We start from the raw sequence: 21693 nt of genomic DNA on the forward strand, positions 1-21693 counted from the left end.
GTCCCTTCCCCAAACTAGTTTACAGTTGGGCATTTCCCTGAATGACTTCAGATATCTGAATGTGAAGTTGTGAAACTTTCAGCAGTGCCAGGAAAATGTGTTTCCCAAACACCCATGACAAAATGGAGAATGTTTTTATGATGATCTTCTGGCAATGCTCCACTGACAGATCCAGTTTTTTGCTTCACACTTTTTCAGAAGTGCTTTCCTATCGATGGGCTGAGGCCCACTGGTAGCAAAGCAGACACAAATGAAATCTGGTACCCTCTGCTTCCTTATTGGCTCACTCCAGGCATTTTTTTATGCTGGTGGGCTGCACTAGGAATGTTTTATCCTCAACCGCTGACTGAAAACATGACTGTCTCTAGGTTCAACCCTATTCATGAGGAACTAAGACTCGTTCAGTACTCAACGTTATTACCAAATGAATGCATCTTACACCTCTTTTATTTGAGAAGATACAGTTATTTGGGGAAAAGTTTGGATCAGTGGGACAGAAATATAAATAGTTTGAATAAAAAAACCTGAGAAAGAAAGTTTTTTCCAGCTATCAGGCAGAAAGAATGGCTCAAAATATTTGGAGAGGCAAATAAGGCACCATTCCTGTTTCGAAATTATCCCACAACATGTGAAAAATCTGAATAGAGATGCTTTGGTTGAATCATACAATTCTGGAAGTCTCTTGTCTCACCAGGACTCAGAATATTTAAACACACAGAGAGCCCTACGAAAAACTTTAAAAATGTGTTCTGAGATCCTCCAGGCAGTAAGGGATATTTTAAATTAATGAAAATAATCCAATGCATGAGAATGTTTCCTCTCTTTTTTTGGTGCCCTCATACTAGTTTGTTTACAAGATGATTACATACCAAGCTGTCCCTTCTTCTTGAATGTAGTCAAGCATCCCCATCTCTGCCCTTTACCCCTTGCAAGACAAAGCAAATATGGGAGCCAGGTTCAAAAAACATGTGATCTTTAGCGAGATGTCCAGCTTCATAAATAGATTTATAAAATATCCAGATATCCATGATGTGCGGAGTTGGAAATATTTAATGAACGGACTGTCCCAAGTGCCCTCTCGGCCTCACGTTCTGGAGGAGGCACTGATGCTGAACACCATTTTCTGAATTTTCTCCTCGTTCTTCAGGATGTTGGCTTTGACCGCACAGATCTTGTCCTGCTGCTCTTTGATCAGGTGCTCTAGATCAGTCAGTTCTATGCGCAGGGGCTCCACAGCGCTGTCTGTGATGCTGCAGATGAAAAGTCATCAGTTCATCAGGTGACAAAGACAAACACCACTGACCTTTTCAAATCCTACAACATGCTTTACTGCAATCTTGAAGACAGATCACTACAATGCAGAGCATATTACCTATAGACCCTTCAAAGAAGAAGATGCTGAAATCTTCTGGATGCCAACTTTGTTCTACGTCCTTAAGGGGTGCCGAATCTCTGGTGTACCACTACTGACTTCATGTCTTTTGTTATACTACCCAAGTGACCGCACTGTTCCAATATGAATACCCACACTATGTACCTGGGTAGATGTAAAAACGGATGAAGAAAGCTAGGGAGCATTGCTCTGTTAGGACAAGAACACTCACTCACCCAAAGGTGACATGCTTCATCATAGAGCTCCCTCATCACACCCAGACCGCAAGCAACCCAGTGTGGGCTACAACTCCCCCGAGGGTGAGGAACAGAGGTGTTTTAGAAAAAGATGACCACTACTAGTGTTAGGGAGCGAGGGGCAGAGTGCAAGTGTAGGTGAAAAAAAATTATGAATAAAACAATTTCCTGGAGGGCAAAGATAATCTTGTATTCTGGTGTCCCCCTTGGATAGGATTTAAAAGCTAATTGAATAAGGATGATAGATATTACCCTATGTTATATGGTCAACATGTTTCTGCTACACAGGACTTAAAAAGTTCAAGGCATTCCTCAGCACCAAAATATATTTGTCACTCTGCCAATGTGAAAAATATAATATAATCGCTATACACTCAACTCGATGGCTATTCTCGTGGCCCATCACCGTAGTAGGGTCCACTAGATGCTGGAAAATAAACAGAAGCAGTTACTCATGTGAAACATTCAAATCAAGTAGCACCAGTGTCCATCACCAACACTCCTAACCTTGTGTAAGCAAAACCTATAATCCCAGTGAGCATTGGGAAATACTTACCCTGATAATGTAAGGAAGGATCAGCGCAACCGTCATCGGTACCCTCTCAAAGTGCAGAGCTAAGTGTGTACATACAGAACAAAATTTCAAACGGTTTGATGACTCAATCCTAAAAATATATCAACTACAAAGACCCTGTGTTTTGAATGCACTGTATCATTTTCATAATGTAATAGATAACTCCTTATTAGTTTGGATATCATTATTCATGTCGAGCATTTCATCCAAAAACCAAAATCGGTGAAATGTCCCTGTAGGAACGTATCTTAGGCTCCTAAGTGCAGCGTTCATTAATGCTGTTACCACCTATGACACCTATCCAAAACACAGGGTGTTTGTAGTCGATATATTTTTAGGAATAACAAGTCTTCAAACCGTTTTTAATTTTGTTCTGTATGTACACACTTAGCTCTGCACTTTGAGAGTGGACCAATGACTGTTGAGCTGATTCTTCCTTACATTATCAGGGTAAGGATTTCCCAATGCTCACTGGGATTATAAGTTTTCCTTACACAAGTTTTGGAGTGTTGGTGATGGACACTGGTGCTACTTGATTTGAATGTTTCACATGAGTAACTGCTTCTATTTATTTTCCAGCATCTAGTGGACCCTACTACGGCGACGGGCCACAAGAATAGCCATCTAGTATGGCTATTATATTATTTTTCTCACATTAGCAGAGTGACATATATATTATGGCCCTAAGGAATGCCTTGAACTTTTCAAGTCCCGCTTAGCAGATACATGTTGACCATATAACATAGGGTAATATCCATAATCCCTATTCAGCTTTTTAATCCTATCCAAAAGAGGCACCAGAATAAAAGATTATCTTTGCCCACCAAGAGATAGATTAATTCACATATTTTTTTCATCTACACTTGCACTCTGCCCCTCGCTCCCTAACATCAATAGTGCTCATCTTTTTCTAAAATACCTCTGCTCCTCCCTCTGGGGAGAGTTCTAGCCCACACTTGGTTCCTTGTGGTCCTGGTGTGAAGCAGGAACCCTATGATGAAGCATGTCACAATTGGGTGAGTGAGGGTTCTTGTCCTAACAGAGTAGGACTCCCTATCTTTCTTTTTCCTTTTTTTTACATTTACTACGTACATAGTGCATGTATTTATTGTGTTGCCTAGTCTCATGCATGGGTTTCTCATTATGAATTTTACTTCCTGAAACCTCCTTCTCCCATAATTCCCATCTATTTCTTACTATGCTCTATCTCAGCCCTCGTCACAGTTAATTTAGCTATGTGCACACTTGGTACGTCTCCTCTACAAACCTCCACAGTAGGCACTGCTTCTCCACTAACCTCAACATTAGCCACAACTCCTTCAAGTATCTCCTAATAAGCCACAGCTCATCCACTAACCTTCACAGCAGCCATATATCTTCTAGGAATGTTCACATGAAGCACCACTAGTATACTAAACTCCATAGCAGTCACACATCTTCCAAGAGCTTCCACATGAGGCAGTCATTTCCAACTATAGCCTTAGGTCTACTGCTTCCTGGTTTCCAGTTCTCTTATACACATTCCTTATTTCAGTTATTACTGCAACCTTTCTCTAGTTTTAGATTTTTTAATCTCTACAAATCTCAAGGGACTTCTTCCCCTATACTCCAATTGCTTTTAAATCCATTCTACTCTAGCGCTCAGTCTTCCCTCTGTTCAACTACAGCTTCCTATCCTCTTACCTTTCTCTTTATTTCTGACCATTCTTTGCTCCTTATCTCTGCAGTTCTCATGCTTTTAATCTACGGTATGCTGCCCTCCCATCTCTAGCTCCCTATCTCCTACCTCTGGCCTTCTCCTTACCTGTACTCTTCTCTAGCTCCTGACATCCCCAACATCTCGAGATCCTATCGACTAATATCTGCCCATCGGTCGATCCCACTTTCCTTAGCCTTGTATCTCTTTAACACTCTGCAGTCTTTCAACCCCTTGCCTCTGTCCATATCTTACTTCTGCTCTCAAATTTTTCTGGCTCCTGGGTAATGTACTTTTCTGTACTTCTTACTGCTATTAACTGTAAATCCACATGCCCCGCCAGGTTTCTAGCCTGTCTTACCTCTGTTCCCTGAGCAGAGCTTCGCCATGCAACTTGTTCTCATTGCGCCATGTCTGCAGCTCGTTTTGCATGGCGTCCATATCCTCCTGGATGTAGTCCATGATTTTCCCCAGTGGGAGTGCACTGCGGCACAAAGTTTGGATGGAGGTTCGTAATTTCTCAATTTCCTTTGCCACCAGATCTTTCTCTTTCTTCCTTCCAGTTTCCGAGAGGTGCAGCTTATCATGGCAAGAGAAAAGAAAAAGAGAGATAATTAGGAATGCTGGGAGGAAGAGTATTGGTCAATTACTAGTTATGACATGAAACAAAAGCGACAGATTTGTAACCCTTCACAAGTGACCTCATGGCTGCTCAGCTGACACATGGTCAATTGGTTACCATGTCTACGCGGTCAGTTCAAGTCTAAACCAGGTTGGCTACTTAGCAAAACTATTTGTTACATGTTTTTCTGAAGAAAATGAGTGAGTAATAAGAGTAATGAAAGTGTTTCCTTCATTAAGCACTATCAGAGTTCTCTACATTTGGGCTGACACTGGGAAACTTCGATATCTCTTCTCTACCCATGTACCTAATCTCGGCTCCTTGTATCAGACCCGTGCTTAAAGTCAGAAAGAAACCAGTATCAGATCCTGGCTCTCACTCAACATCTCTGTGATCAACATGGCTAAAAGCATGGTGCCTGGAAACATAAGCATCTCCGAATAACATGTAAAAATAGCATCAGGATTCACCATCGGTGGGGTGCTTTCTCCAGCACAACTCCAAAGCAGAGCTTCTTGCAGAGCATTCCTCGCCCCATCATTGGAGTTACGAATAGTACATCCTCTATGATTATTTAAAGACCTCGAGCCCGTCAGTCACTGGCTTTCCAGATGGCCACTTACATTAGATTTTACACATCCTCAAAGTCTATAAGCTGCTGCCCATTTCCCCAGTGCAGACTGATTAATTGTTATGTTATGTTATGTTATGTTAAATGGGACTTTTATAGCGCAACGGCTACTCCAAAGGAGTGTCCCGGCGCTTTTGTGCTCCAGACCAAAGAAAGAGCTGGAAAACATAACAGTAAAAAGAGCAGGGGCCTAAAAGAGGGGGCAGATTATCCAGTGAACAGCCAGGTTTTTAAGTCTTTTCTGAAGGCAAGCAGGTTAGCGGTGTTTCGCAAGGACACCGGTAAGGAATTCCATAGCTGCGGAGCAAGAAAGCTAAAGGACCGGCCGCCTAGCCGAGCCCTTTTGATGCGTGGCACCCGAGCCAAAGCCAAAGCTTCTGACCTGAGGGATCGTACAGGTCGATAGAAGTCCAGCCTCCTCTGAAGATATTTGGCACCATTGCCATGCAAGGCCTTATGGGCGAGAGTCATGGCCTTGAAAAGTATCCTCTTCCAATTGCCATAATCATACCTTGAAACCTAGGCCATAATGTAATGTTCTCCGCGGCCTCACCAGAACAGCTTTGATACTGGAGCCACGTTTTGGCTATTAGGAGAACTGGATTTCTGCCTAAAAAGAACCTTCAATTCAATATAGAACACCGCTTAATCATCCCTGGTTGCTCTGCCATCAGGGGATCTGCCAGACACTGTTAGAATTTGCAAGAATTCTGTATTATCTTCAATGGAAATACAGCAACGCTTTCTCCAGCAATTTTACTTGAGAGGAGTCTTGCGCCTGGCCGTGGATTTTTTTCACTAATCCTCTGATCTCATTAGGATCAAAGCTAAAATGAACTAGCCATGCAAGACCTGGATCTCTGAACATGAGTGTGCATTTAGCGTCAACAGTGGTTCTAGCTGCCTGAAGCAGGTGGTAGCTTAGGATGAAGAAACCAGGAATGGATATTAATGTGCTTACAGTTGATTATCCCATCCGTAATTACCTGTTTCTGGAGAATATTCTGTAAATGGCAGCCAACCTCTGCTCCAGACCGGTCTGAAGTATTGTTTATTTCTGTTGTTACCCATTCTGGGTGTAGTTCCTGGTTTTGCAGAGAGACCACTGTAGCTAAATTTCACTCATGGTAGTAGAAGAGTGGCTGTAACCTAAGTCTTTAATGTATCTGTTGGGATGTTTCTTTTATTACCTATCTGGAGTATTGATACATGGGGTGCTGCTTGGGAGGTGAAGCTCCCAGTTTGTTTTTTTATTTCATGGAAGAAATAACAAGTATTAGAGCGCCTAGTCCTCTCGGTGTCAAACATGAGTAGATGATCTGCACTATATGTATTCACTACATTTTGGTAGTTTTGGTTTCCTCTTATGAATGCAGGACTAGAAGTCTCAAGATGCACAGAAAAAAGTGGGCTGGGTGCCGAAACATCCCTCCGCCCCGTTCATTGCAAGTAGGACAGATCTGAAGAGAAATAAAATGGTCACTTACCTGTAACTACTGTTATTCAGCAATAAAATCGTTCATAGACTTACATGCTTGAATTATTTCCAATCGCCAAGCTGAGAATCCTTTGTAGTTAATGCTTACATAGCAGGGTAAAAATACACTTGATTAACATTGAAACAGCCATACACTACTTCTACACATTTTTATGAGGCTAAAACTCAGGTCAATAAGGTGGAGCGAGAAAGAGTTCAACTGTGCTCCAAGACTTCGCTGTTCAGATTTTCTACCACACATCAAAAGTGAAGGAAAGGTCTTGATAGTTGCAGCCAGAAATCTTTCACCTGAGTATTCGAGCCAGGAAGCCCTCTTCAACATGTTGAAGACACCTTCAAATGCATTTTTTAAAGCCTGGAGTTACTGTGGCAAAGGGTTTGCACAGGTGACCCAAACGCTTTCTGCATTTACTGCCTTCACCATGAGCATAATCCTAAAACAGGTGATACCTGCCTTACATTTTAACAAAGACAGTACAGGACCAGGGAAGACATCTAGCTCTATCATTTTGGAAGTATGTAACTGTTGTGTTCTGAACTTGCTAAAGTCACATTCAATTGGCAAAGCAGGATACAGGTTACGACACACCGTAGGACAGGCTTCACAGGGGCTTCTGTGACTACAGCTTTGAGACTGGTGGAAAGCAGAGGGAGAATGAGCATAGTTTGCTAAGCAGGGAAAATGTTACTCTCTAAAAACGTGGCAGAACTATACTGAAAGGGACAAATCTGGATCACCATAATAACCCAGGATCTTCATTTCAGCAGAGAGAGGAAGTCAGTGAACGAGCAGGTTTGGCATAGGATGCGAGGTTAACAAGAAGCATCCCCAAAAACATAAATGTTATTACTGCTGAGTTGTAGGAAACTATTATGCATTCAGGTCTCTACCTTCACCCCAAACTTCTCAAAGCTCCTCCACCGGGCTTTTGTCCTGCGGCCACTTAATGTTTATTTAGGTGTCGATGATATAGGATTGAATGCTTACCTGATTTACCCAGAAGATATTAAAAAGGGGTTGAGGTAAAAATTAAAGAGGGCAGAATATAGGGATGGTGGGCCTTGTGGCTTATGAGATCTGACTCTTAGCAATGGGCCTATGTCTTCATCTCGTTACAGGTTAGAAATCTGGGCATCTAAACTGACCCAAAACTTTCTGTCTTGGTGCCCACCACATTTTTTTAAATTTCAGATTAAGATTTTGAAAGCGATGTGGCATTTCATTTGCACACAACTGTTATGCATGTGCTTGTTAAATTGCACCTAGAGTGTGAAAATGTGATTATCTGTCCGAATTTGAAATAAGTGGTGAAATGATTCTGCAACACTAATATCTCGATTGCTCCAAAGAGATCATATTTCCTCAATTCTTTCTGGTCTCCATTGGCTACCAGTCTGCAAAAGAGTTATTTTCACATCCATTACCCACTAAGCCATGAATGAAAATTCAGCCGATGTGTTGGCTTCTAAATTTCCATGGCTTATCCATCACCAGGCTGTAAGATCTGCCAAAATGGCATTACTTTATATTCTCCAAAACCAGCTAGTGCAACCTAAGAGCAACCAGCTAGGCATTTATGGCGATAAAGGCTTTTCGTGGCCACTGCTAGGATTGGCAACGCTCTTGCTCTTAGGTTGCACTCTGAAAACTGTAACAATAAGGTGAAGAAGGCTTTCAAATCCCTGGCTAATAACTCTTTCATTTCTTTTAACTCAGGAGCTTTACCATCTATAGTTGTGTTCACCTGCTATAGATCCAAGAAGATGTTGTGTAAATTGCACTCAATTATTAAGTTACAGCCTGACATCCAATCCTTATATAGCAAAAACTGAAAACTTTTGGAGGGATACATGCTTAATTCCCCTATATCTAGGTAGCTCTGGCTAACCATCACAGAATCTGCTTTAAGCCACTCAAACGAAGACAGTCTTTGTTGGAAAACAGAGTAGGAAATTAGATTGAGGCAATATTCTGGTGTATGGCCTGTCAAATGAATAGATTGCCGGACCTTGAAAAACATTAAGCAAGTTTTGTCACACAGATCAAGGTAGATCAGACATCATCGGCATGATAGGGATAGGGCACATGCAGTCATTCAACGTAGAGATCACATCAAACTCCTAACCCTGCAGTCAGTACCGCCAAAGCAATGCATCCGACAGAATATCTGTTTGCGGCACCAAGTTAAACATGTGCTCCGTCTTCACAATTGGGTACAAATCTCCCTCTTTTCCAAAACTAAGGCAGAAACAACTGAACAAGGCTCACAGTCCTAATATCGGTAAATCAGGAATGAAACACATCCCAACACTTCTTTAAAGGCTCCAAAGGCAATCCACTCTACCGACTTCAGGATACTGCACGAGCCATACGTCTTTAGCCAAATGATAAACCTTACATCTGTAGCACTCGATGGCCTCACTGAAGTTTTAGTGCTAGTTAAAGCAGGCTTGTGGAGGGTACCTCTCTCTTCGAGCTCTCCCTTGGCATCAGGGAGATCAGGACACTCCCAGCCTTGTGGAATGCACCCAGTGTCCAGTGTTTCAGACTGCACAAGAGTGAGTTTACCTTTCTCTTACACACAGTGTAAGCTTTAGTTCTGGTGCTTTATACTGTGTTATCATGCTCTCCAATCACTTCCGGGTGTGATACCCCTCAGAAAGGCCCACCTGCCTTGAAGCGAGTATGGCAGATTGAAATAAAGAGGATGAATGTCACTAGCCAATTATTCAGGCATAAGACAAGCAGAAGTCCCGGTGGTTTATGTGCATGGATTTTCCGAAGTCCTTAACTAAAGATTTGCACCCTGTAAACTAATGCAGAATGCCCGAGAAAAATCAGCTTGCTTTCTACCAACCATTTTCACGGTTTACTAGTGATCCAGGGAAGTGAAAACAACTCTCTATTGTTCCTGATCCTCTCGAGGTCGCCTCCTCTCTAAGCAAACGTTCACAAAGTCAGGAGTTGTTCTAAGGAAAGGAAATACAAAATATCTTGGTACGGGAAGGACTGGGGCCCACCAACAGACACTGTGTCCCAGAAAGAAGACATCTGGTGCTGGCTGCTGGGACACGACAGGGTCAGACGCTAAGAAAACAAATTCAGGAAGTATCGCATGCGGCTCAAAGACACAGTGCCCTTTATGCAGAGCTTGACAAAAATCCTAACACAGCAGCTCGTCAAACCAGCGCAGCCCTCAATACATCAGCAAGCACGGCATCTCTGTCCCAGCGCATGACACTGTATATTATTGCAAGGCGCTTTCTTCTGTCAGTCCCAGCCTTCTCTGGGTGCAGCGCAGATCTGCAGCATTCCTACACAGCTCCAGGGGGTAACTCGAGCTCAGCCTAAAACACAACTCTTTATTGGTGCTTCACAGAGCGATCCCAGAGAGTAGTTTAAAGCACAGCTTTAAAGCACTGCTCCAAAGAGTAGCTTCAAAGCACTTCTCTAGAGAGTAGCGCCAATGCACAGCTCCAGGAGTAGCTTCAAACCCATCTCCACAGAGTAGATTCAAAGCACTTCTCCAGAGAGTAGCTTCAAAGCACCGCTCCAGTGAGTAGCTTCAAAGCACAGCTCCAGGAAGTACCTTCAAAGCACAGCTCCAGGGAGTAGCTTCAAAGCACTTCTCCAGAGAGTAGCTTCAAAGTACTGCTCCAGAGAGTAGCTTTAAAGCACAGCTCCAGAGAGTAACTTCAAAGCGCAGCTCCAGGGAGTAGCTTCAAAGCGCAGCTCCAGGGAGTAGCTTCAAAGCACAGCTCCAGGGAGTAGCTTCAAAGCACAGCTCCACACAGTAGATTCAAAGCTCATTCATCTCCAGAGTAGCTTCAAAGCACGGCTCCAGAGAGGAGCTTCAAAGCACAGCTCCAGAGAGTAGCTTCAAAGCACCGCTCCAGAGAGTAGCTTCAAAGCACCGCTCCAGAGAGTAGCTTCAAAGCACCGCTCCAGAGAGTAGCTTCAAAGCACAGCTCCAGAGTAGATTCAAAATACATCTCCACAGAGTAGATTCAAAGCAAAGTCTAACAGAGTAGTTTGAAAGCACAACTTGAAAGCACTGCTCCAGAGAGTAGCTTCAAAGCACAGCTACAGAGAGTAGTTTCAAAGCACAGCTCAAGAGTAGCTTCAAAGCACCGCTCCAGAGAGTAGCTTCAATTCACTGCTCCAGAGAGTAGCTTCAAAGCACAGCTCCAGAGTAGCTTCAAAGCACAGCTCCAGGAGTAGCTTCAAAGCACTGCTCCAGGAGTAGCTTCAAAGCACTGCTCCAGGAGTAGCTTCAAAGCACTGCTCCAGGAGTAGCTTCAAAGCACTGCTCCAGGAGTAGCTTCAAAGCACTGCTCCAGGAGTAGCTTCAAAGCACAGCTCCAGAGTAGCTTCAAAGCACAGCTCCAGGAGTAGCTTCAAAGCACAGCTCCAGAGAGTAGCTTCAAAGCACAGCTCCAGAGAGTAGCTTCAAAGCACAGCTCCAGAGAGTAGCTTCAAAGCACACCTCCAGAGAGTAGCTTCAAAGCACTGCTCCAGTGAGTAGCCTCAAAGCACAGCTCCAGAGTAGCTTCAAAGCACAGCTCCAGAGAGTACTTTCAAAGCACAGCTCCAGAGAGTAGCTTCAATGCACTGCTCCAGAGAGTAGCTTCAAAGCACAGCTCCAGAGTAGCTTCAAAGCACAGCTCCAGAGAGTAGCTTCAAAGCACAGCTCCAGAGAGTAGCTTCAAAGCACAGCTCCAGAGAGTAGCTTCAAAGCACAGCTCCAGAGAGTAGCTTCAAAGCACAGCTCCAGAGAGTAGTTTGAAAGCACAGCTCCAGAGAGTAGCTTCAAAGCACTGCTCCAGAGAGTAGCTTCAAAGCACAGCTCCAGAGTAGCTTCAAAGCACCGCTCCAGAGAGTAGCTTCAAAGAACAGCTCCAGAGAGTAGCTTCAAAGCACTTCTCCAGAGAGTAGCTTCAAAGCACAGCTCCAGGGAGTAGCTTCAAAGCACCGCTTCAGAGTAGCTTCAAAGCACTTCTCCAGAGAGTAGTTTCAAAGCACCGCTCCACAGTAGCTTCAAAGCACAGCTCCAGAGAGTAGCTTCAAAGCACTGCTCCAGAGAGTAGCTTCAAAGCACTGCTCCAGAGAGTAGCTTCAAAGCACTTCTCCAGAGAGTAGCTCCAAAGCACTTCTCCAGAAAGTAGCTTCAAAGAAAAGCTCCAGGGAGTAGCTTCAAAGCACCGCTCCAGAGTAGTTTCAAAGCACTTCTCCAGAGAGTAGCTTCAAAGCACCGCTCCACAGTAGCTTCAAAGCACAGCTCCAGGAGTAGCTTCAAAGCACTGCTCCACAGTAGCTTCAAAGCTCATCTCCACAGTGTAGATTCAAAGCTCATTCATCTCCAGAGTAGCTTCAAAGCACCGCTCCAGTGAGTAGCTCCAAAGCACAGCTCCAGGAGTAGCTTCAAAGCACTTCTCCAGAGAGTAGCTTCAAAGCACCGCTCCACAGTAGCTTCAAAGCTCATCTCCACAGTGTAGATTCAAAGCTCATTCATCTCCAGAGTAGCTTCAACGCACTGCTCCAGAGAGTAGCTTCAAAGCACTTCTCCAGAGAGTAACTTCAAAGCACAGCTCCAGGGAGTAGCTTCAAAGCTCATCTCCACACAGTAAATTCAAAGCTCATTCATCTACAGAGTAGATTTAAAGCACAGCTCCACAGAGTAAATTCAAAGCAAAGTCTAACAGAGAAGTTTGAAAGCACAACTTCAAAGTACTGCTCCAGAGAGTAGCTTCAAAGCACTGCTCCAGAGAATAGCTTCAAAGCACTTCTCCATAGAGTAGCTTCAAAGCACTTCTCCAGAAAGGAGCTTCAAAGCAAAGCTCCAGGGAGTAGCTTCAAAGCACAGCTCCAGGGAGTAGCTTCAAAGCTCATCTCCACACAGTAAATTCAAAGCTCATTCATCTCCAGAGTAGATTCAAAGCAAAGTCCAACAGAGTAGTTTGGAAGCACAACTTCAAAGCACTGCTCCAGAGAGTAGCTTCAAAGCACCGCTCCAGAGTAGCTGCAAAGCACAGCTCCAGGGAGTAGCTTCAAAGCACCGCTCCAGGGAGTAGCTTCAAAGCACTTCTCCAGAGAGTAGCTTCAAAGCACAGCTCCAGGGAGTAGCTTCAAAGCACAGCTCCAGGGAGTAGCTTTAAAGCACGGCTCCAGAGAGGAGCTTCAAAGCACTGCTCCAGAGTAGCTTCAAAACACAGCTCCAGAGAGTAGCTTCAAAGCACAGCTCCAGAGTAGCTTCAAAGCACTTCCCCAGAGAGTAGCTTCAAAGCACAGCTCTAGAGATGAGCTTCAAAACACAGCTCCAGAGAGTAGCTTCAAAGCACAGCTCCAGAGAGTAGCTTCAAAGCACAGCTCCAGAGAGGAGCTTCAAAGCACAGCTCCAGAGAGGAGCTTCAAAGCACAGCTCCAGAGAGTAGCTTCAAAGTACTGCTCCAGGGAGTAGGTTCAAAGCACGGCTCAAGAGAGTAGCTTCAAAGCATCGCTCCAGAGTAGCTTCAAAGCACTTCTCCAGAGAGTAGCTTCAAAGCACTTCTCCAGAGAGTAGCTTCAAAGCACCGCTCCAGAGTAGCTTCAAAACACAGCTCCAGAGAGTAGTTTCAAAACACAGTTTCAAAGCACTTCTCCAGAGAGTAGCTTCAAAGCACTTCTCCAGAGAGTAGCTCCAAAGCACTTCTCCAGAAAGTAGCTTCAAAGAAAAGCTCCAGGGAGTAGCTTCAAAGCACCGCTCCAGAGTAGTTTCAAAGCACTTCTCCAGAGAGTAGCTTCAAAGCACCGCTCCACAGTAGCTTCAAAGCACAGCTCCAGGAGTAGCTTCAAAGCACTTCTCCAGAGAGTAGCTTCAAAGCACTTCTCCAGAGAGTAGCTTCAAAGCACTGCTCCACAGTAGCTTCAAAGCTCATCTCCACAGTGTAGATTCAAAGCTCATTCATCTCCAGAGTAGCTTCAAAGCACCGCTCCAGTGAGTAGCTCCAAAGCACAGCTCCAGGAGTAGCTTCAAAGCACTTCTCCAGAGAGTAGCTTCAAAGCACCGCTCCACAGTAGCTTCAAAGCTCATCTCCACAGTGTAGATTCAAAGCTCATTCATCTCCAGAGTAGCTTCAACGCACTGCTCCAGAGAGTAGCTTCAAAGCACTTCTCCAGAGAGTAACTTCAAAGCACAGCTCCAGGGAGTAGCTTCAAAGCTCATCTCCACACAGTAAATTCAAAGCTCATTCATCTACAGAGTAGATTTAAAGCACAGCTCCACAGAGTAAATTCAAAGCAAAGTCTAACAGAGAAGTTTGAAAGCACAACTTCAAAGTACTGCTCCAGAGAGTAGCTTCAAAGCACTGCTCCAGAGAATAGCTTCAAAGCACTTCTCCAGAAAGGAGCTTCAAAGCAAAGCTCCAGGGAGTAGCTTCAAAGCACAGCTCCAGGGAGTAGCTTCAAAGCTCATCTCCACACAGTAAATTCAAAGCTCATTCATCTCCAGAGTAGATTCAAAGCAAAGTCCAACAGAGTAGTTTGGAAGCACAACTTCAAAGCACTGCTCCAGAGAGTAGCTTCAAAGCACCGCTCCAGAGTAGCTGCAAAGCACCGCTCCAGAGTAGCTGCAAAGCACAGCTCCAGGGAGTAGCTTCAAAGCACCGCTCCAGGGAGTAGCTTCAAAGCACTTCTCCAGAGAGTAGCTTCAAAGCACAGCTCCAGGGAGTAGCTTCAAAGCACAGCTCCAGGGAGTAGCTTTAAAGCACGGCTCCAGAGAGGAGCTTCAAAGCACTGCTCCAGAGTAGCTTCAAAACACAGCTCCAGAGTAGCTTCAAAACACAGCTCCAGAGAGTAGCTTCAAAGCACAGCTCCAGAGTAGCTTCAAAGCACTTCCCCAGAGAGTAGCTTCAAAGCACAGCTCTAGAGATGAGCTTCAAAACACAGCTCCAGAGAGTAGCTTCAAAGCACAGCTCCAGAGAGTAGCTTCAAAGAACAGCTCCAGAGAGGAGCTTCAAAGCACAGCTCCAGAGAGGAGCTTCAAAGCACAGCTCCAGAGAGTAGCTTCAAAGTACTGCTCCAGGGAGTAGGTTCAAAGCACGGCTCAAGAGAGTAGCTTCAAAGCATCGCTCCAGAGTAGCTTCAAAGCACTTCTCCAGAGAGTAGCTTCAAAGCACTTCTCCAGAGAGTAGCTTCAAAGCACCGCTCCAGAGTAGCTTCAAAACACAGCTCCAGAGAGTAGTTTCAAAACACAGTTTCAAAGCACTTCTCCAGAGAGTAGCTTCAAAGCACAGCTCCAGAGAGTAGCTTCAAAGCACCGCTCCAGAAAGTAGCTTCAAAGCACAGTTCCAGAGAGTAGCTTCAAAGCACAGCTCCAGGGAGTAGCTTCAAAGCACGGCTCCAGGGAGTAGCTTCAAAGTACCGCTTCAGAATAGCTTCATAACACAGCTCCAGAGAGTAGTTTCAAAGCACAGCTCCAGGTAGTAGCTTCAAAGCACAGCTCCAGGGAGTAGCTTCAAAGCACAGCTCCACAGAGGAGGTTCAAGCTCATCTCCAGAGAGTAGCTTCAAAGCACTTCTCCAGAGAGTAGCTTTAAAGCACTTCTCCAGAGAGTAGCTTCAAAGCACTTCTCCAGAGAGTAGCTTCAAAGCACTTCTCCAAAAAGTAGCTTCTAACCACTTCTCCAGAAAGTAGCTTCAAAGCACTTCTCCAGAAAGTAGCTTCAAAGCACCGCTCCAGAGTAGCTTCAAAGCACCGCTCCAGAGTAGCTTCAAAACACAGCTCCAGAGAGTAGCTTCAAAGCACAGCTCCAGGAGTAGCTTCAAAGCACAGCTCCAGGAGTAGCTTCAAAGCACTTCTCCAGAGAGTAGTTTCAAAGCACTTCTCCAGAGAGTAGCTTCAAAGCACAGCTCCAGTGAGTAGCTTCAAAGCACAGTTCAAGAGAGTAGCTTCAAAGCACAGCTCCAGAGTAGCTTCAAAGCACAGCTCCAGGGAGTAGCTTCAAAGCACGGCTCCAGGAAGGAGCTTCAAAGCACGGCTCTAGGGAGTAGCTTCAAAGCACCGCTTCAGAGTAGCTTCAAAGCACAGCTCCAGGGAGTAGCTTTAAAGCACGGCTCCAGAGAGGAGCTTCAAAGCACTGCTCCAGAGTAGCTTCAAAACACAGCTCCAGAGAGTAGCTTCAAAGCACAGCTCCAGAGTAGCTTCAAAGCACATTCATCTACAGAGTAGATTTAAAGCACAGCTCCACAGAGTAAATTCAAAGCAAAGTCTAACAGAGAAGTTTGAAAGCACAACTTCAAAGTACTGCTCCAGAGAGTGGCTTCAAAGCACTGCTCCAGAGAGTAGCTTCAAAGCACTTCTCCATAGAGTAGCTTCAAAGCACTTCTCCAGAAAGGAGCTTCAAAGCAAAGCTCCAGGGAGTAGCTTCAAAGCACAGATCCAGGGAGTAGCTTCAAAGGACAGCTCCAGGGAGTAGCTTTAAAGCACGGCTCCAGAGAGGAGCTTCAAAGCACTGCTCCAGAGTAGCTTCAAAACACAGCTCCAGAGAGTAGCTTCAAAGCACAGCTCCAGAGTAGCTTCAAAGCACTTCCCCAGAGAGTAGCTTCAAAGCACAGCTCCAGAGATGAGCTTCAAAGCACAGCTCCAGAGAGTAGCTTCAAAGCACAGCTCCAGAGAGTAGCTTCAAAGCACAGCTCCAGAGAGGAGCTTCAAAGCACAGCTCCAGAGAGTAGCTTCAAAGTACTGCTCCAGGGAGTAGGTTCAAAGCACGGCTCAAGAGAGTAGCTTCAAAGCATCGCTCCAGAGTAGCTTCAAAGCACTTCTCCAGAGAGTAGCTTCAAAGCACTTCTCCAGAGAGTAGCTTCAAAGCACCGCTCCAGAGTAGCTTCAAAACACAGCTCCAGAGAGTAGTTTCAAAACACAGTTTCAAAGCACTTCTCCAGAGAGTAGCTTCAAAGCACAGCTCCAGAGAGTAGCTTCAAAGCACCGCTCCAGAAAGTAGCTTCAAAGCACAGTTCCAGAGAGTAGCTTCAAAGCACAGCTCCAGGGAGTAGCTTCAAAGCACAGCTCCAGGGAGTAGCTTCAAAGCACGGCTACAGGGAGTAGCTTCAAAGTACCGCTCCAGAATAGCTTCAAAACACAGCTCCAGAGAGTAGTTTCAAAGCACAGCTCCAGGTAGTAGCTTCAAAGCACAGCTCCAGGGAGTAGCTTCAAAGCACAGCTCCACAGAGGAGGTTCAAGCTCATCTCCAGAGAGTAGCTTCAAAGCACTTCTCCAGAGAGTAGCTAAGCACTTCTCCAAAAAGTAGCTTCAAAGAAAAGCTCCAGGGAGTAGCTTCAAAGCACAGCTCCAGAGAGTAGCTTCAAAGCACTGCTCCAGAGAGTAGCTAAGCACTTCTCCAGAAAGTAGCTTCAAAGAAAAGCTCCAGGGAGTAGCTTCAAAGCACAGCTCCAGAGAGTAGCTTCAAAGCACTGCTCCAGAGAGTAGCTTCAAAGCACTTCTCCAGAGAGTAGCTCCAAAGCACTTCTCCAGAAAGTAGCTTCAAAGAAAAGCTCCAGGGAGTAGCTTCAAAGCACCGCTCCAGAGTAGTTTCAAAGCACTTCTCCAGAGAGTAGCTTCAAAGCACCGCTCCACAGTAGCTTCAAAGCACAGCTCCAGGAGTAGCTTCAAAGCACTTCTCCAGAGAGTAGCTTCAAAGCACTTATCCAGAGAGTAGCTTCAAAGCACTGCTCCACAGTAGCTTCAAAGCTCATCTCCACAGTGTAGATTCAAAGCTCATTCGTCTCCAGAGTAGCTTCAAAGCACCGCTCCAGTGAGTAGCTCCAAAGCACAGCTCCAGGAGTAGCTTCAAAGCACTTCTCCAGAGAGTAGCTTCAAAGCACCGCTCCACAGTAGCTTCAAAGCTCATCTCCACAGTGTAGATTCAAAGCTCATTCATCTCCAGAGTAGCTTCAACGCACTGCTCCAGAGAGTAGCTTCAAAGCACTTCTCCAGAGAGTAACTTCAAAGCACAGCTCCAGGGAGTAGCTTCAAAGCTCATCTCCACACAGTAAATTCAAAGCTCATTCATCTACAGAGTAGATTTAAAGTACAGCTCCACAGAGTAAATTCAAAGCAAAGTCCAACAGAGAAGTTTGAAAGCACAACTTCAAAGTACTGCTCCAGAGAGTAGCTTCAAAGCACTGCTCCAGAGAATAGCTTCAAAGCACTTCTCCATAGAGTAGCTTCAAAGCACTTCTCCAGAAAGGAGCTTCAAAGCAAAGCTCCAGGGAGTAGCTTCAAAGCACAGCTCCAGGGAGTAGCTTCAAAGCTCATCTCCACACAGTAAATTCAAAGCTCATTCATCTCCAGAGTAGATTCAAAGCAAAGTCCAACAGAGTAGTTTGGAAGCACAACTTCAAAGCACTGCTCCAGAGAGTAGCTTCAAAGCACCGCTCCAGAGTAGCTGCAAAGCACAGCTCCAGGGAGTAGCTTCAAAGCACCGCTCCAGGGAGTAGCTTCAAAGCACTTCTCCAGAGAGTAGCTTCAAAGCACAGCTCCAGGGAGTAGCTTCAAAGCACAGCTCCAGGGAGTAGCTTTAAAGCACGGCTCCAGAGAGGAGCTTCAAAGCACTGCTCCAGAGTAGCTTCAAAACACAGCTCCAGAGAGTAGCTTCAAAGCACAGCTCCAGAGTAGCTTCAAAGCACTTCCCCAGAGAGTAGCTTCAAAGCACAGCTCTAGAGATGAGCTTCAAAACACAGCTCCAGAGAGTAGCTTCAAAGCACAGCTCCAGAGAGTAGCTTCAAAGCACAGCTCCAGAGAGGAGCTTCAAAGCACAGCTCCAGAGAGTAGCTTCAAAGTACTGCTCCAGGGAGTAGGTTCAAAGCATCGCTCCAGAGTAGCTTCAAAGCACTTCTCCAGAGAGTAGCTTCAAAGCACTTCTCCAGAGAGTAGCTTCAAAGCACCGCTCCAGAGTAGCTTCAAAACACAGCTCCAGAGAGTAGTTTCAAAACACAGTTTCAAAGCACTTCTCCAGAGAGTAGCTTCAAAGCACAGCTCCAGAGAGTAGCTTCAAAGCACCGCTCCAGAAAGTAGCTTCAAAGCACAGTTCCAGAGAGTAGCTTCAAAGCACAGCTCCAGGGAGTAGCTTCAAAGCACGGCTCCAGGGAGTAGCTTAAAAGTACCGCTCCAGAATAGCTTCATAACACAGCTCCAGAGAGTAGTTTCAAAGCACAGCTCCAGGTAGTAGCTTCAAAGCACAGCTCCAGGGAGTAGCTTCAAAGCACAGCTCCACAGAGGAGGTTCAAGCTCATCTCCAGAGAGTAGCTTCAAAGCACTTCTCCAGAGAGTAGCTTTAAAGCACTTCTCCAGAGAGTAGCTTCAAAGCACTTCTCCAGAGAGTAGCTTTAAAGCACTTCTCCAGAAAGTAGCTTCTAACCACTTCTCCAGAAAGTAGCTTCAAAGCACTTCTCCAGAAAGTAGCTTCAAAGCACCGCTCCAGAGTAGCTTCAAAGCACCGCTCCAGAGTAGCTTCAAAACACAGCTCCAGAGAGTAGCTTCAAAGCACAGCTCCAGGAGTAGCTTTAAAGCACTTCTCCAGAGAGTAGTTTCAAAGCACTTCTCCAGAGAGTAGCTTCAAAGCACAGCTCCAGTGAGTAGCTTCAAAGCATAGTTCAAGAGAGTAGCTTCAAAGCACAGCTCCAGAGTAGCTTCAAAGCACAGCTCCAGGGAGTAGCTTCAAAGCACGGCTCCAGGAAGGAGCTTCAAAGCACGGCTCCAGGGAGTAGCTTCAAAGCACCGCTTCAGAGTAGCTTCAAAGCACAGCTCCAGGGAGTAGCTTTAAAGCACGGCTCCAGAGAGGAGCTTCAAAGCACTGCTCCAGAGTAGCTTCAAAACACAGCTCCAGAGAGTAGCTTCAAAGCACAGCTCCAGAGTAGCTTCAAAGCACATTCATCTACAGAGTAGATTTAAAGCACAGCTCCACAGAGTAAATTCAAAGCAAAGTCTAACAGAGAAGTTTGAAAGCACAACTTCAAAGTACTGCTCCAGAGAGTGGCTTCAAAGCACTGCTCCAGAGAGTAGCTTCAAAGCACTTCTCCATAGAGTAGCTTCAAAGCACTTCTCCAGAAAGGAGCTTCAAAGCAAAGCTCCAGGGAGTAGCTTCAAAGCACAGATCCAGGGAGTAGCTTCAAAGCACAGCTCCAGGGAGTAGCTTTAAAGCACGGCTCCAGAGAGGAGCTTCAAAGCACTGCTCCAGAGTAGCTTCAAAACACAGCTCCAGAGAGTAGCTTCAAAGCACAGCTCCAGAGTAGCTTCAAAGCACTTCCCCAGAGAGTAGCTTCAAAGCACAGCTCCAGAGATGAGCTTCAAAGCACAGCTCCAGAGAGTAGCTTCAAAGCACAGCTCCAGAGAGTAGCTTCAAAGCACAGCTCCAGAGAGGAGCTTCAAAGCACAGCTCCAGAGAGTAGCTTCAAAGTACTGCTCCAGGGAGTAGGTTCAAAGCACGGCTCAAGAGAGTAGCTTCAAAGCATCGCTCCAGAGTAGCTTCAAAGCACTTCTCCAGAGAGTAGCTTCAAAGCACTTCTCCAGAGAGTAGCTTCAAAGCACCGCTCCAGAGTAGCTTCAAAACACAGCTCCAGAGAGTAGTTTCAAAACACAGTTTCAAAACACTTCTCCAGAGAGTAGCTTCAAAGCACAGCTCCAGAGAGTAGCTTCAAAGCACCGCTCCAGAAAGTAGCTTCAAAGCACAGTTCCAGAGAGTAGCTTCAAAGCACAGCTCCAGGGAGTAGCTTCAAAGCACGGCTACAGGGAGTAGCTTCAAAGTACCGCTCCAGAATAGCTTCAAAACACAGCTCCAGAGAGTAGTTTCAAAGCACAGCTCCAGGTAGTAGCTTCAAAGCACAGCTCCAGGGAGTAGCTTCAAAGCACAGCTCCACAGAGGAGGTTCAAGCTCATCTCCAGAGAGTAGCTTCAAAGCACTTCTCCAGAGAGTAGCTTCAAAGCACTTCTCCAGAGAGTAGCTTCAAAGCACAGCTCCACAGAGGAGGTTCAAGCTCATCTCCAGAGAGTAGCTTCAAAGCACTTCTCCAGAAAGTAGCTAAGCACTTCTCCAGAAAGTAGCTTCAAAGCACTTCTCCAGAAAGTAGCTTCAAAGCACCGCTCCAGAGTAGCTTCAAAGCACCGCTCCAGAGTACCTTCAAAACACAGCTCCAGAGAGTAGCTTCAAAGCACAGCTCCAGGAGTAGCTTCAAAGCACTTCTCCAGAGAGTAGTTTCAAAGCACAGCTCCAGAGTAGCTTCAAAGCACAGCTCCAGGGGTAGCTTCACAGCACTGCTCCAGAGTAGCTTCAAAGCACTTCTCCAGAGAGTAGCTTCAAAGCACAGCTCCAGTGAGTAGCTTCAAAGCACAGTTCAAGAGAGTAGCTTCAAAGCACAGTTCAAGAGAGTAGCTTCAAAGCACAGCTCCAGAGTAGCTTCAAAGCACAGCTCCAGGGAGTAGCTTCAAAGCACGGCTCCAGGAAGGAGCTTCAAAGCACGGCTCCAGGGAGTAGCTTCAAAGCACCGCTTCAGAGTAGCTTCAAAGCACAGCTCCAGGGAGTAGCTTTAAAGCACGGCTCCAGAGAGGAGCTTCAAAGCACTGCTCCAGAGTAGCTTCAAAACACAGCTCCAGAGAGTAGCTTCAAAGCACAGCTCCAGAGTAGCTTCAAAGCACAGCTCCAGAGTAGCTTCAAAGCACTTCCCCAGAGAGTAGCTTCAAAGCACAGCTCCAGAGATGAGCTTCAAAACACAGCTCCAGAGAGTAGCTTCAAAGCACAGCTCCAGAGAGTAGCTTCAAAGCACAGCTCCAGAGAGGAGCTTGAAAGCACAGCTCCAGAGAGTAGCTTCAAAGTACTGCTCCAGGGAGTAGCTTCAAAGCACGGCTCAAGAGAGTAGCTTCAAAGCATCGCTCCAGAGTAGCTTCAAAGCACTTCTCCAGAGAGTAGCTTCAAAGCACTTCTCCAGAGAGTAGCTTCAAAGCACCGCTCCAGAGTAGCTTCAAAACACAGCTCCAGAGAGTAGTTTCAAAACACAGTTTCAAAGCACTTCTCCA

General features: G+C 45.6%; 1 protein-coding gene across 5 annotated transcripts in view; it reads right to left on the minus strand.

The window, feature by feature from the left end:
- Nucleotides 1-429: 429 nt before the first annotated feature.
- Nucleotides 430-21693, minus strand: part of IFT54 (intraflagellar transport 54) — a 372547-nt gene continuing 351283 nt past the window's right edge. For all 5 annotated transcript variants that reach the window (XM_086956264.1, XM_086956262.1, XM_086956261.1 and 2 more), the window contains 2 exons: nucleotides 4261-4478; nucleotides 430-1250 (listed from right to left, as the gene is read on the minus strand). In XM_086956264.1, coding sequence (XP_086812390.1) covers nucleotides 1085-1250; nucleotides 4261-4478 — 384 coding nt within the window. In that variant the 3' untranslated portion in view covers nucleotides 430-1084. The remainder of the gene's footprint in view (nucleotides 1251-4260; nucleotides 4479-21693) is intronic.

The sequence above is a fragment of the Lissotriton vulgaris genome, chromosome 2_1, assembly GCF_964263255.1.
Source record: "Lissotriton vulgaris chromosome 2_1, aLisVul1.2, whole genome shotgun sequence".
In the NCBI taxonomy this organism is placed as follows: domain Eukaryota; kingdom Metazoa; phylum Chordata; class Amphibia; order Caudata; family Salamandridae; genus Lissotriton; species Lissotriton vulgaris.